This window comes from Oryctolagus cuniculus, chromosome 3 (genome assembly GCF_964237555.1).
Source record: "Oryctolagus cuniculus chromosome 3, mOryCun1.1, whole genome shotgun sequence".
Taxonomy (NCBI): domain Eukaryota; kingdom Metazoa; phylum Chordata; class Mammalia; order Lagomorpha; family Leporidae; genus Oryctolagus; species Oryctolagus cuniculus.
Window position 1 is genome coordinate 39,142,997 of NC_091434.1, and position 15,148 is coordinate 39,158,144.

Here is a 15,148-nt window from a genome sequence, read left to right on the forward strand (position 1 = left end):
CCTAATCCCGTCAAAGCAGCCCAGGAGCAGCAGCGCAAAATGGCCGCCCTCCGTCCTGCCGCTCGCCCCGGCCGCCCAGTCGGCGCCTGCGCACTCGGGGCCGCGGCGCCCCGCCCCGCGCTCGTGACGTCATCGGTGTTTTCGAGGCGAGTCCCGACGCTGGGACTGTCAGCTCCATTTTGTGCTCGGCGCCCGTCGCAGCCAGCTGGGTGCTCTGCGTTGTTCACCTTGCAAGCTTTGCTCCTCCAGCGTGGAGTCTGGCGGAACGGTAAGACGCAGAGGGAGCGCACCAGTGCCAGGGCCGACCCCGTGAGCGCGGCGAGCGCCCAGCGACGCCTTCCTCGCAGCTTGGTGGCCGCCCGCAGGCTCGGGAGACGACGGCCGCAGCTTCGTCTGCAGGCCGCACCCAGGCGGCGCGACCGTGCGCCCTGCAGAGCCCGTCGCCGCCGGCTTCTGCTCGCGGGTGGTGAAGGAGTTGGTGGCACGGGGTGCGCTGGTCGAGGCGCGGCCTTCCGCAGAGGGGGCGGCGGGGAGGGTCGGGCCCGGTCTCCCGCGGGCGCCATGTTGTCGTCTGCAGTGGCCGAGCTGCAAGATGGCGGCGGGGCGGAGCCCGGACTTCGGCCTCGCGCCGAGGTGGCCGAGCTGCCCGTGCGGCTGGCGGCCGCGTACGTTCTAGAACGTGCGGAGATGGCGGCGCTGCGGGCGGACAAGTGTTGGTAGAAAGCGGGAGCCGCGACAGGAATCGGTGACCTTTAGGGAGATCAAGACTTTTGTGTCCCCCTACCCCCGTGTTGGGGTGACAGAGGCCGGATTGAGGGGCGCGGGGGACTGTGGTGCGTTTCAAGGAGCGTTGTGGGGACGACGGGCGGGTCCCGCTTGACCGTTTTGATCCGGAATTGCAGGCGGAGACGTGCGCGGGCCCGGGCCGTACGAACGGAGGTCAATCTTTTTGACCGTCAGCTATTTTTTCAGCTTGTTAGGGGTTGTCAGCTTTCGTGGGCGGCCTTTCCTGGGAGGAAGGGGGCTTCACGCGACTCCAGAGAGCTTGGATCGTTGACTTGCGTGCGTGCCGAGAGTCCTTGGTGTACAGAAATACTTTCTGTCGACGATTCTGAGGTCACGGCGAGGAGCACGGATGATGGCATTAGAGTTGGAGGCTGGCTTCTGACACAGGTTTTTAGAGTTGGTTGTGTTACCGGCCAGCATGAGTAAGATTTTACTCAAGTTGAGAAATGGGGATTCACACCCTTCCTTTTTAACAATTCCTAGTATTGTTCCAGCAAATCTGGGCATGGGTGGATAGGATAATGCAGTAATTGGATTTATCGGTGTTTGCAGATTGGATGACAGTAATTCCGAACTTGAAAGAACAATTCCAAAAGGTCACAGCTGGGCTAAGTTTGCAAAGAAGAGATCTATTATTAAACAGCTCGGTGTAGGGTGCAGCTTAACTGGGGATAACTTGTCTTTTATGTAGATGAGACACTCAAAGAGAACGTACTGCCCGGATTGGGATGAAAAGGATTGGGATTGTGGAAAATGGAGAAGCAGCAGCAGTCATAAGAGAAGGAAGCGATCACCTAGCAGTGCTCGGGAGAACAAGCGCTGCAAATACAATCATTCTAAAACATCTGATAGGTAAGGGTGTGCTTAAAAGTGTCGCAATGCAAAAGCACATTTTATGGTAAAAGTATCACACAAACAACTGAGACCAGGTGTTGAGCTGAGTGGTTAAGACACCCACGTTAACAGTTTCAAAGGCTGCGGTTTGATTTCCTGACTGACCTCAGAGGCAGCTGTGGTGATTCAAGGGCGAGTTCTGGCTCCTCTAACAAGGGCCCCAGACCCAGCCTACCACTTGCAAGCATTTAGGGAGTGAACCAGCCAATAGGAGCTATCTGCTTCTCAAGAAATAGCTTGTAAGGGGGATTACCATTCCTTTGTTCCAACGAGAGATGGTATTTTATTTTATTTAAATTTATGAAGCACAGAGCACAGTGGCCTGCCTGGTGCCAGAATCCAAGAAATCAGTCCAGTTCTCCCAGTATGGCTAGCAGGAAGCCAGTAACTGAGCTGTCACTGTTGCCTCATAGGGAATAGTGGGAAGCTGGAGTCCAGAGGTGGAGTGGGGACTTAAACCCAGGCGCTCTGATACAGAATATGGGCTTCTTAACCAGCATCTTGACCTCTAGACCAAACCGCTGCTCCCTGTGAGATTTTGTAAACTTTGTGTGCTCTGGCGGGTCGGGAGCATAAGTGTTTTACTGAAAAAGATAATAAAACTGGAGGATATTTGATATTGGCACAAAACATTGAAAATGTTTTTTTCCGTAGCTATTATTTGGAAAGCAGATCTATAAATGAGAAAGATTATCATAGTCGACGCTACATTGATGAATACAGAAATGACTACAGTCAAGGATGTGACCTTGGACATCGCCATAGAGACCATGAGAGCAGATACCAGAACCATAGTAGCAAGTCTTCTGGTAGAAGTGGAAGAAGTAGTTATAAAAGTAAACATAGGATTCACCACAGTACTTCACATCATCGTTCACATGGGGTATGAGCCGTTTTAAAACATTTTGGGAATTTTATATCCCATGTGGAACAGGAATATTTGAATTTGTGTTTGAGAAAGTTCTGTTTGAGATAAAGTCATCTCAATTTTAACTTGCAGGATTTTTTTCTGTATTTATGCATTGGATAGGAGATTCCTAAAGTATAGTAGATACACGTATTTAGTTCTATACTAGACTTAATTATTGATTGGCTACAAATTGTCATTCCATTGAAATTGTGGAGGTTATTGAAAGTACTTGAAGAAATTGATTTGTTTTAATAAGCTCCAGTATAAAAATAATAGGCATTTTATTTTTGTAAGATTGAGGATTAGGCATGCCTCTTTGTAATTAAATAAAGCATGTTATCTAATCCTTTTCAGTAAGAACATAAATGAAATTTATGAGTTAAGTGTTAATTTGGAGATCAGCTAAGATGACATTTAAAATGTGATAGTATTATCTTGTATGCCAAGTCTTTTTCTCCCCAAAATTAGGACTTTAATTTTGTTTACTGTTTTAATATTTGTTTTCTTAGATGAGCTAGAAAATTTGGCCACAGTCTATTTTGACAAGTAAATAGTTACATCCTACAATTTTGCAACATGAAATTAGGACACTAGAAACTTAAAATTATGTTTCAGAGAGTGCTACAACTAAGCATTTTTTTAAAGAAAAACAATTGTATTATGTTTTGTTGCCTTGCCACTTTGAGTATCTTATCTGAAAATCTGTTCCTTGCCATGTTTTTCTCCTGTTAACATAAACTATGTGCCCTGTGAATTTCTGGGGACTGAATTTGAAATTGCTCCTGCCAACCGTTTGTGGCCTGGCGTGTATCTGAATGCCTGAATATCTCCCCGCTGAATGAATTTCGTATTCTGCCCTGAATTCACTCGGGTATATTGATTGGCTGGATGATCTTGGTGCCGCCCACTTGACGTTTCCAGAAGAGTCACCGAAGGAAAAGAACCAGGAGTGTAGAGGATGATGAGGAGGGTCACCTGATCTGTCAGAGTGGAGACGTACTAAGTGCAAGATGTATAGAATATTTTTCAACACTTATTAACTTTTCAGATAACATAATCTTTATATAGATTAAGTTTTCAGGGATTTGGAAATCTTTTTCTTTCTCTCTCTTTTTTGTTTTGTTTTGTTCTCTTTTGTTTTTCCATTTCTTTTGGTGGGGGGGGATTGCATTTTTGCTTTCTTTAGAAATTTAATGTTTGTTACAGAACTTCAAGAACAGTAAATCAAGTTAATGAAATTAGTCTAAGAATGAAATTAGACCTAAAGTAGTTAATATGTTTATTGATGGTGTTGATCAATAAAGTAAATATCTAGTAATAAGGAAATATGTAGCATCAACTAGAATAATCTGCATTGATAGCATTAATTGTAAGTACATCATTGCCACTTCTCAGTATGACTGAGATTCCTTTCTCTTTTAGATGAAATTGTTGATACTTTAGGTGAAGGAGCTTTTGGAAAAGTCGTGGAGTGCATTGATCATAAAGCGTAAGTTATCTGCTGAGATTACACTTGAGTGTTGACCTTTATTTAATAATTTTTTAAAATGTATTTATTTTAGAGGCACAGACAGATCCTGTACACTGGTTCATTCCACAGATCAGCTAGTCTTTGTATACTTTTGGAAGTTTTGGCTTAAATATAAGAAACTCCCAGTTAAAAAATAAAAAAATATCCTTTTTTTTTTTTTTTTGGAACAGTTAATAGCAATGTGTAGCTTCATTCCATTCTTAGTCTGAGAATATGTTTTGTTTTTGGTTTTTTTTTTTTTTTTTGGCTGGCGCCACGGCTCAATAGGCTAGCGCTGGCATACCAGGTTCTAGTCCTGCCGGGGCACCGGATTCTGTCCCAGTTGCTCCTCTTCCAGGTCAGCTCTCTGCTGTGGCCTGGGAGTGCAGTGGAGGATGGCCCAAGTGCTTGGGCCCTGCACCCCATGGGAGACCAGGAGAAAGCACCTGGCTTCGGATTGGCGCAGTGCGCTGGCCGTAGCAGCCATTGCGGGGTGAACCAATGGAAAAGGAAGACCTTTCTCTCTCTGTCTCTCTCACTGTCCATTCTGCTTGTCAAAAAAAAAAAAAACTCTCAGTTAAAAATATTTATCCTCTTTTTTTTGAACAGTTAATAGCATGTGTAGCTTCATTCCATTCTTAGTCTGAGAACATTGTTTTTGTTTTTAAGAATATTTTGTTGTCCTACTGGGCACAATTGTGGCCATCCTTTTTCCCCAGTTGTATCTGTTTTTCAGCCTTGATTTTACATTAAGATCCCTTTTCTGGGGGGTTGTACCTAGGATCCTGATTTTTTAGAGTGCCCTGATCCTATCTGATAACACAGCCAGGGCAAATAGCTTATAAGTGGTGTCACAAATTTAATTTTTTTATATCCATTTCAGTAACTACTGATTGAAGTTCTCAAGATAGGTTAAAAAAAATCCTTTCCTTTACCTTTTCTATTCCCTGTTAGATTTTGTTTCCCCCCTTCTGAATAAGCTTTTCTAAATGAGATATTTGAGGAGGCTTCCTATTGTTTGTGAAATTCTGAGTTAGAATTCTTCCCTATGCTTCCACTGTGTCCTAACTTTTGTTTTTAAACCTGTTAAAGATGATTTCTGAGATACTTAGCAGTAACAAACTGCAGGAAGAAATTGGTCTCTATACATTCAGGTGTTAGATGGGATACAAACTGAGGAGATCTCAAAACTGGTGTGAGTGGTGCCTGGGGGAAGCATTTGGTGTGGTCAGCATGTGTGCATACTGATTCCACAGTGCACGGGGCGGTTTACTCGGAGTTGCAGTTACTTACAGGTGTAACCAGTCAGCCGGATGCTAAGCCAGTATTCAAGAGACAAATACAGTTTAGAGTATAAGCATTAGTAAATTTTGAAGAGAGTGACAGAAAACTGGAATTGGACAGCTTCATTTTTTTTTAACTTTAGATTTACTTTCTCTTAACAGGGGAGGTAGACATGTAGCAGTGAAAATAGTTAAAAATGTGGATAGATATTGTGAAGCTGCTCGCTCAGAAATACAAGTTCTGGAACACTTAAACACAACAGATCCCAATAGTACTTTGTAAGTATCTAATTAGAACTTGGACAGTGCCCTCAGGCAGGTTTCAGCTGTGAGAAGCTGTACTCAAGGTATTTTTTATTTGTTTATAGCCGCTGTGTGCAAATGTTGGAGTGGTTTGAGCATCATGGTCACATTTGCATTGTGTTTGAATTACTGGGACTTAGTACTTACGACTTCATTAAAGAAAATGGTTTTCTACCATTTCGACTGGATCATATCAGGAAGATGGCATATCAGATATGCAAGTCTGTGAATTGTAAGTTGTGTTCCAGAAACTTGAATTTGAGGTTTTAGTGCCAGAATGATTGGATCTTTAAAAAATAAGGTTTGAGGCCGGCGCCGCGGCTCACTAGGCTAATCCTCCGCCTTGCGGCGCCGGCACACCGGGTTCTAGTCCCGGTCAGGGCACCGGATTCTGTCCCGGTTGCCCCTCTTCCAGGCCAGCTCTCTGCTGTGGCCAGGGAGTGCAGTGGAGGATGGCCCAAGTGCTTGGGCCCTGCACCCCATGGGAGACCAGGGAAAGTACCTGGCTCCTGCCTTCAGATCAGCGTGGTGCGCCGGCCGCGGCAGCCATTGGAGGGTGAACCAACAGCAAAGGAAGACCTTTCTCTCTCTGTCTCTCTCTCTCTCTCTGTCCACTCTGCCTGGAAAAAAAAAAAAAAAATAAGGTTTGATATAGGACTTGGAGTACTAATTGGGTGGTGGAGGGATGGGAATATGTTGGTCAAAGAAAAGGAAATTTCACTTAGGAATAAGTTCAAGAGATCAATTATATGTTGTGGTGACTGTAGTTACTATGTTGCATACTTAGAGTAGATTTTAAGTGTTCTAACCACACACACCTCCAAAGAATGATTTACATATATCAAAAAATGTACATGGTAAATATATCAATTACAAATAAGGTGAAAGAATAGATAATAGTTGTACAAGCTATTGATCATTTCATTCAATATAGTATTATCCAGAATTTAATAAAATCACTACATTGAAGACATCTAAAAAATATTAACCTAGAAACTTGGGTGAAAATTAAGGAATGGAAGATCTCCGTGTCTTAATTTCCTGTCAGTATACTCTTTAAGGAGGATAGTGCATTTTAGTCCATGGTGATTTTTTTGCCGGCATGAAATGTTGACCATTTCTGTGGGCATCAGAGGGATTTTGTTGTAGGGTTTTGGGTTTGGCTTGTTTTGATTTTTCAGGTTACATCAACATTTTCTGTTTCATTCTCAGTTTTACACAGTAATAAGTTGACTCACACAGACTTAAAGCCTGAGAACATCTTATTTGTACAGTCTGACTACACAGAGGCATATAATCCCAAAATGGTAAGTCTTCAATATATTTTCTTCATTGTTTGAAAAAAATATTTTATGCCTTTGTAAACCATCATTTACAATTTTTCAGAAACGTGACGAGCGAACTTTAATAAATGCAGACATTAAAGTTGTAGACTTTGGAAGTGCGACATATGATGATGAACATCACAGTACGTTGGTATCTACAAGACACTACAGAGCACCTGAAGTTATTTTAGGTTTGTATTGTGCTTTGAGAAATTATTTCTTTATTGAAGCTGACAGTTTATAATTCTGGGTCTTACTGTGTAGGATTTTTTTTACTTTTTTTCTTTAAAGGATCAATATCAATAAAATTTTTTAAGCTCACAGTTGTTCAACTTAACAGTTGGAGACTGAGCAAGTGGCTTACCTGTTCTGGAATAGTCACTCAGCACTTAATGACTGGGCTGCGTGCTGAGAAATGTGTTATAAGGTGATTTTGTTGTGCCAGATGGTGTACATAACACAAACCGAGGTGCAAAAAACCATGAGATTAAATCAAGCACAAGCAAAAATAATGCAGAGAAGACTTTTGAACATGAAATAAAAAACCATACTGTTCACATATATTGGATTTATTTGAAGTGCAGAGAAGGGGAGAGAGTTTCTGTCGTCTGGTTCACGCTACAGTTTGCTGCAACAGCCAGAGCTGGGCCAGTCTGATGCTAAGAGCTTCTTTGAGGGGTCTCAACACAGATTCAGGTACTCCGCTGCTTTCCCAGGTGCATTATTAGCAGGGAGCTGGATCATTGAATCTTAGGAAGGAAATTCTCTGCAAATTGCTAGTCTCAAACATGGGACTAGTTAGTTACGTCAAGTTGAGACTTTGAGCAGTTAAAGTTTTTAAAGCCCTACTCTTTATAGACACATGTGTTTATATAATACATATATACACACACATATATATGAATACTTCACTGTTTCACGAGCTTTGCAACACCTTTAAGACATTTTGAAATTCTTTTCTTAATGTTTTGTTTTGCAGCTCTAGGGTGGTCCCAACCATGTGATGTCTGGAGTATAGGCTGTATCCTCATTGAGTACTATCTGGGGTTTACAGTATTTCCAGTAAGTGACTCATCTGGGTGAAATGGCTTTGCACAAGAAAAGTCCTTGTTCATGGGAATTTATTTAACTCAAAAGGTAGATATATTTATGTAGCCTTTTAAGTATGGTATAAAAGCTTATTCCAGTCCATTTAGGGAGATCACACTGGTAAGCTTGTTCTGCAAACCTTAATGGTTTTGCTGTCAGCTGTAATTTGCAAAGTATGCCTTTGTGGTCACCTTCTTTGTGACTTCTAATCATATGTACTGGAAAATTAGCAGGTCTTTTAAATAAAAAGGAACAAAACACAGTGTTTAAGATGACATAGTTAATAAGTTGTTTTCTTTGTCTTATTTTAGACACATGATAGTAAGGAGCACCTAGCAATGATGGAAAGGATTCTTGGACCTCTGCCAAAACACATGATACAGAAAACCAGGTATGTGATGACTTAGTGCCCTCCTTTAGTACTGCTTCCATCGGTCTAAAATGAAGTCAAACTAACACCTTTTAAGTTGCACAGATTACCCTGTTGGGAAGGGGAGGACTTCCATTCCACGGCTGGCTACCTTTTAATGATCTAGAAAAATGCAATACTTGATTTGAACAAACACCGTGGCTAGATTTTTTAAGTTTTCTGTGTTATAAACAAGAATGGATATTTATTTATTTCTAGGAAACGTAAATATTTCCATCATGATCGGTTAGACTGGGATGAGCACAGCTCTGCCGGCAGATATGTTTCCAGGCGGTGTAAACCTCTGAAGGTGAGCCTTGGAGATGGTAATGTCGAGTGTCCCCTCTGTTCTTACGAGGGAGAAATAAAAAAGCACAGTAAATGAAAGGAGAAAAGGCTTTCAAACACGTTCCTGTTTTCCTTTCAGGAATTTATGCTTTCCCAGGATGCTGAACATGAGCTTCTCTTCGACCTCATTCAGAAAATGTTGGAATATGATCCAGCCAGAAGAATCACTCTCAAGGAAGCCTTAAAGCATCCTTTCTTTTATCCACTTAAAAAAACTATATAGATTGTATTGTACAGCTTCTCTTGAAGAGATCCTATAGACTGTATCAGTCTACTTTTTAAATACTAAGTTATTTTGTACAGCTTTGTAAATTTCCTAAATTTTTGTATTGCCATGTTTATTTTGTTTGGTTAATTTGATTTGTTAATAAGTACATAGCTAAAGTAATAAACATCATTTTCAGTAATTATAAAATGGTTTATTCCGAATAAACTTTGGGCTTATGAAATTTATATGAATCTGTACAATTTGTTTTCAGTACTTCTGTCACCTTAACCAAATAGGCTGGTGTTGCATAGCAGAATCCCAAATGGGCTCCACTTTTAAACAAAGGTCAGAAGAATAAATCAGGGGGCTAGTGTTGTGGCATGGCAGGTTAGGTAAGCCACCATCTGTGATGCCAGCATCCTGTACCGGCATAGTTCTCGTGTGCTCTGATGGCAGCACGCACCCACATGGATGACCTGGAACAAGCTCCTGGCTTGGGCCTGGCCCTGCCCTAGCTGCCATTTGGGGACTGAACCAGTGGATGGAAGATCTCATTTTTTTTTTAAGATTGAGAATATAGTAGGACTAAGGTTTCAGAGAAAAGTTATGGTTAGACCAGGGCTGTAGTATAGCAGGTTATGCCTCTGCCTGCAACACTGGCATCCCATTGGGCACCAGCTCAAGATATGCAGCTATTGCACTTCCAATCCAGCTGCCTGCTTATGTAAGATGGCCCATGTGCTTGGGACCCCAATACCTACTTGGGAGACTAATGTGGCTCCTGGCTGATATCCCTCTCCCTCAAACTCTGTCTTTAAAATAAATAAATCTTTTTCTTGGTTTCTTTGAGCCTTTGGAAATACTTGCCTTATTTAGAGATTGTAAGGATCTTTAAGTTAAATGTAGTGAGATCAGATAAACAGATACAAAGTTTAAACAAGAAAACTACTGGGCCAGCATTGTGATGTAGCTGGTTAAGCTACTGGGTTTTTTCTTCAGATTTGTTTTGATGTAGGTGCGGGGGTCCAAACACTTAGGCCATCTTCCACTGCCTTCTCAGGCATGTTAGCAGGGAGCTGGATTGGAAGCGGTGCATCCAGGATGTGAACCTGTGCCCATATGGGATATTGGTGCCACAGGCACCACAGTGCCAGCCCCAAGCTTCTCTTTTTAAAAAATTCTTTTAGAGATTTATTTGAAAGGCAGACTTGCAAAGAGAGGTCTTTTATCCGCTGCTTCATTCCTCAAGTGGCCACAACAGCTGGAGCTGGGCCAATCACAGATCAGGTCTCCCTCAGAGGTGCAGGGGACCTGGGACATTTTCTGCCGCTTAGTTATTCCAATGCAGGGAGCAGAGATTTATACAGCTATTGTCACTGATTTCAGGCTGCTCTGAATACCAGGGGGGTGTTGATCTCTGGCACTTAGGAATTATGCATTCAGGCAGAGTTCTATCAAAGCCCTCAGGCAAAAAGGCATGCTTTCCTGGGTGCAGAACCCCCTGAGATGGTTAAGGCCTAGAGGCTGAGGGAAGACACTACCAATGTCTAACCACAGTCCACTCAGGCCTCAAGTTTATCTTGTCACTGCTTCCTCTAGAGTGGTGACTGGTTTAATTGAGGAAAAAAGGAACTTGACACAAGGGGATGAACACAATTATCTTCCACATCCCTGGCACTGTATTTGGTCCCGAAGCCAGGGTTGTAGAACCTTCAGTTCTGAAGCACCTGCTTAGCCAGTCACACACTGACACAACGAAACAGGTAAAATATTTTTCGTTTTTAAAGAGCTCAGAGTGAGGGACAGATCTGGAGGAGACAGACCTATCCCCTGGTTCACCACCCAGATGGCCCCATTAGCTGGTGCTGGGCTAGGCTGGAGCCGGGAGCTGCTTCCAGGCCTCCCATATGGATAGCAGGGGCCCAAGCACCTGGGCCCATCCTCCACTGCTTTTCCCAGGCCATAACAGGGAGCAGGATTGGAGGGGGAGGGGTACACAAACTACTGCCCATACTGCCTTACCTGCTATACCATAACGTCCCAGAAGACGTGCACAGCAACGAGGAAGGCAGCTCTAGTTTAATCCCAGGGCTCCTGGACAAGTTATGATATCTAATAGATTGAAGTTGGGGTTGAGTGATGGTGCATAGTGCTTGTGGCTATCATTTGAATAGTCAGTCAGTGTTAGGATAGCCATTATTTTCTTTGGGAACTTACTTAGTATACAAATTTCATGTATTTCCTATGTAGGTTCAGGAATGTAGTGATATTTTTTCTACCTTACCCTGCTCCCTGCCCCTCCTATTCCCATTTTTTTTTTTTTTTTTGTCCATTCTTAATTTTTATGAGGGTCTATTTTCATTCAACTTTACTTAGTGTAGGAAGCAGAGTTCAACAAATAGTATGAAAGAGTACCTTTAAGGTACTCTTACCACAGATCAGGGAGAACATATGGCATTTGTCTTTGAAGGACTGGCTTATTTCACTAAGTATAATGGTTTCCAGTTGTGTCCATCTTGTTGCAAGACAGGATTTCATTTTTTACAATTGAGTATTTCTCCATAGTGTACATATACCATAATTTATCAACAGCTGATGGTCATCTTGGTTGATTCCATATCTTAGCTATTGTGAATTGAGCTGCAATAAACATGGGGGTACAGGTAACTCTTTATATGCTGATTTCATTTCATTTGGATAAATACCCAGTAATGGGGTGTTGGGTCATAAGGTAGATCTGTATTCATAGTGGTTTACCAGCTTACATTCCCAGCAACAGTGGATTAGGGTACCTTTTTCCCTACAGCCTCACCATTTATTGGTTGATTTCTGTATGAAAGACCAAATCTGCCTTGTCCTGTTGGAAGCAGCAACACTTTCAAAATAATCAGTATCTACTGCCAATATACAGTTGACTAGATAGCCAGCACATAACCCTCCAAATACTTTGTGCAACAGGCAAGGGTCAAGGTTAGTAGAACCCTTTCTGTGTGTCACCTCATATGTTTCCTCCTATGCCTGGAACAACTTCCAGCCCCCAGCTGTCCCAAATGCTCCTTGGACCCATGTTAATACTGTACCTAGCCAGCACAGCACAGTATGCTGGCCACTGGTTCAGCATACAGCAGGCTTCCTCTGTCCAAGGATTGATCTTCCATGGTGAGCTGAGTTCAGAAACAGTACAGAAACTGTGGCACATAGTGGTGAGTGACAAGGAAAGACAGGTTAAACTGCAGAGTTCACTTCTAGGTGAACAGAAGCTTTTAGCTATTAAAAATGTATTAATTCACTTAATGACTGTTCTAGCTTTCAACAAATGGGCGTGGATGAAAAGGTGGACCCAGAGATCAGGTAATGACTAAGGAAGATGCTGGTAGCCTGAATCATGGTAGGTAGAAGGTTCTTTCCAAGTTAGAACATGACCCATTAGATGTGTGGGCTGAAAGGAACACACTTTTTGGAGAGTAAATGTCAGTATCATACAAAATAAAATGCGCATTTTTCGAACACCTACAGGTAAGTGTTTTCAGTACATGTTACACAAGTCTGGAGGGAAAAGATCGCACCCAAGACTTAAAGTCATATTGAAAACACGGGCAAATTGCGAAAGGCCCAGGACTGAGGCCTTACTGTACAATCAGCGACTAAACAACCACTGCATTTTTCTTCAGCAAGGAGTCTCATGAAATTTTATTAACTTTCAAGGGTACAGACAAGCAGTAAGTTTCACAGTTAAGGATAGAAATAATGCAGAAACATCATTACTGATTTGGATGGCTGTACTTGAACTTGTTTGGCGTGCGAAGAGCTACCTGCATTCCCACCTATTCGATGTTCTGTTCAACTGTTTGCCACACTGGGCTCCACTACTCCTCACCAGAATGGAAATGAGATGTATTTATAGGAAAAAGATTTACTCTTCAAATGCCAGAGGATGCAGGGCATCTTTTTTAAGAGGCTTCAGTCAGTAACCAAGTAAGTTATGTCCAACAGATACAGTCACCTCAGCTTTTAAGCATAGCCGTCAGGATTTCAGCTTCCAAAAACATGTTTTAAAAATGTTAACTATCCCGTCTTTTGCATATTAGCATGAATTGGTAGCTCCTACCTTTATTTCTCAAATATGTCCAATCAGTCGCACTGACTGTTCATTCCCTTAAACAGTGCAGCCCGACTGCTCCTGCTAACTTCATTGCATCCAAGTTCGTTACACAACCACGAACGTTCTGATCACCTCACGGTTAGACAAGACACTGGTCTCTCCACATAGTCTGAAGAGCAAAGATTCAGCGATTTCCACCCCTGTCTCCTCTAGGCACTACAGCAAGTGAGCTTTTAAAAACTAACGTTCTATTAAAAGCTACTGAATTGACTCATTTGAATACATTTGTAAAGAATCCACACTATAATCCTAGGATAAAAACAAAAGGATTATAAGTGCATTAGAATTTGAAAAGGAACTGGATTTGATATAGCTGCCAACTGTCCACTGTCAAATCGGAGGTGGGAGTGCAAAGCAGACTGAACTGGAGTCAGATAAACTTTCAGACTTTGTTTCAGACAATTATGCCTCATACTGGTTTCAGATACTTATTCAAGTACTTAGACGAAAGCCGATTACAAAGTCATTACTGGTAAGTCAAAAGTGCTTATCTCCCAGATTCTACGCAAACCTTTTTAATTCTATTATTTTAATCCTTTAGGCTTCAGGCTGGTGAATAATACTGGTATTAGAGGACTAATAGTGAACATGAAAAAAAAATCATAGCAAGGCAGTTTACTAGAATTCTCCCAGAAATGCTTATTAACCTATTTTACATGGCAGCACCTGTAAATAGCATCTGAGGAAAATGTTTACAAAGGTAGTTCAGTGGCCTAAAAATGTACACTAGACCTTTGGCATTTATTAAAGCTAAATAGTAGTTGTGTCAGGTCCTGCAAGAAGCCTACTTGACTATGATCACATATGTTTATCAATAACATTCCAATCACCTAGCAGCATTACGCCCACACCTTTAAATCATCCATCTACAGAATTTTCACCAACTTTTATAGACTGGAAGGAACCTAGATGATTCTACTTAATAATGGTATTTTATAATCAAGTAAAAATCTGTTAGACCCTCCAAAGCCAATAGGAAATGCCTTGCCTGGTGCCCACAGTGGGCTAAAGTACAAAGCATTAAGTGTTCAAAGATAGGCAGTGATTGGCAGAAAACCAATGTCCTCTATTTTCTAATGATCATGACCAAAAATACTGCTTCATACCATGGATATACAAAGACAAGGATATCACTAGGATCTTCTACTCCCCTTTAAAAAGACATATTGGAGTGTGTATTCTCAGTGCAGGCAGTATCACCCCATGGGGCACCAAACAGACCTATTCTTTGTAACAATGTATCTGTGATATTAAACTCACTAGGGGCACCATTAGGGGAAAAAAAAAAAGATTCCCTGGCGGGAGGTGTTGATGATGGGAAAAAAGCTGGAAAGAACAGTCACTAAGCAAACCTCTTGGTCACATGCATTTCCCTTCACCACCACCATGATACTACATGAAAACAGTGGTGTGCTTGGTAAATGGTTTTTTCTAAGAACAAACTAAAAAATACCTCAGAACAGACTAAAAAATACCTCGAGGATAATGCTACCAAATTAAAAACTTACAATCAGTTCTAAACACATATTTAATTAGAGTATCCAAGAGGAGACCTATCCTTAGAAACTGACACCATGTCAGGAAAATCAGTTAACATTTGTGTAATCATAATTAAAAGTACAGTTTTAATATCTATATTAAGAATTACATATGATGCCATAGGTTAGTTCTGGCAGCTGAGTTCTAAAATTCAAAATGAAAATCTGCAGTCTTTATTTTATAAAGCATTCCCTTTCTTTATACTATACTTTCAAGGGTGACTTTTCAATTTACTGTATTATTGTAGTACATAAATACTACTGTGTCATTAGGAAGAAAACAATGATGATCAAAGATCATAATGTAGTTCTGGAAGACTACACACTATTTCACTATACACAGTATATAATAAAACAAGGTACACTTTGTACAGCATAACATG

The 15,148-nt window shown here is 41.6% G+C and overlaps 1 protein-coding gene across 2 annotated transcripts; it reads left to right on the forward strand.

Moving 5' to 3' along the window:
* The first annotated feature begins 130 nt into the window (after positions 1 to 130).
* Positions 131 to 9,310, forward strand: CLK1 (CDC like kinase 1). 2 transcript variants are annotated; one of them, XM_002712612.5, is made up of 13 exons: positions 137 to 268; positions 1,478 to 1,638; positions 2,335 to 2,563; positions 3,512 to 3,602; positions 4,013 to 4,079; positions 5,546 to 5,662; positions 5,752 to 5,918; positions 6,899 to 6,993; positions 7,073 to 7,202; positions 7,991 to 8,073; positions 8,412 to 8,491; positions 8,729 to 8,819; positions 8,937 to 9,310. In XM_002712612.5, the coding sequence occupies exons 2-13, from the start codon at positions 1,478 to 1,480 to the stop codon at positions 9,078 to 9,080; spliced, it is 1,455 nt and encodes a 484-aa protein (XP_002712658.1). In that variant the 5' UTR covers positions 137 to 268; the 3' UTR covers positions 9,081 to 9,310. The 2 variants fall into 2 exon arrangements, with proteins under 2 accessions (XP_069926519.1, XP_002712658.1); XM_070070418.1 differs by lacking the exon at positions 3,512 to 3,602 and having other exon boundaries at positions 131 to 268.
* The last annotated feature ends 5,838 nt before the right edge of the window (positions 9,311 to 15,148 follow it).

What these genes read in the sequence shown, in the direction of transcription:
- CLK1 (XM_002712612.5), top strand. Translation starts at nt 1,478, where the DNA reads ATGAGACACTCAAAGAGAACGTACTGCCCGGATTGGGATGAAAAGGAT. An exon ending in CACATCATCGTTCACATGGG is followed by an intron (nt 2,564 to 3,511) that starts GTATGAGCCGTT and finishes TGACGTTTCCAG; the next exon opens with AAGAGTCACCGAAGGAAAAG. An exon ending in AGGCATATAATCCCAAAATG is followed by an intron (nt 6,994 to 7,072) that starts GTAAGTCTTCAA and finishes ACAATTTTTCAG; the next exon opens with AAACGTGACGAGCGAACTTT.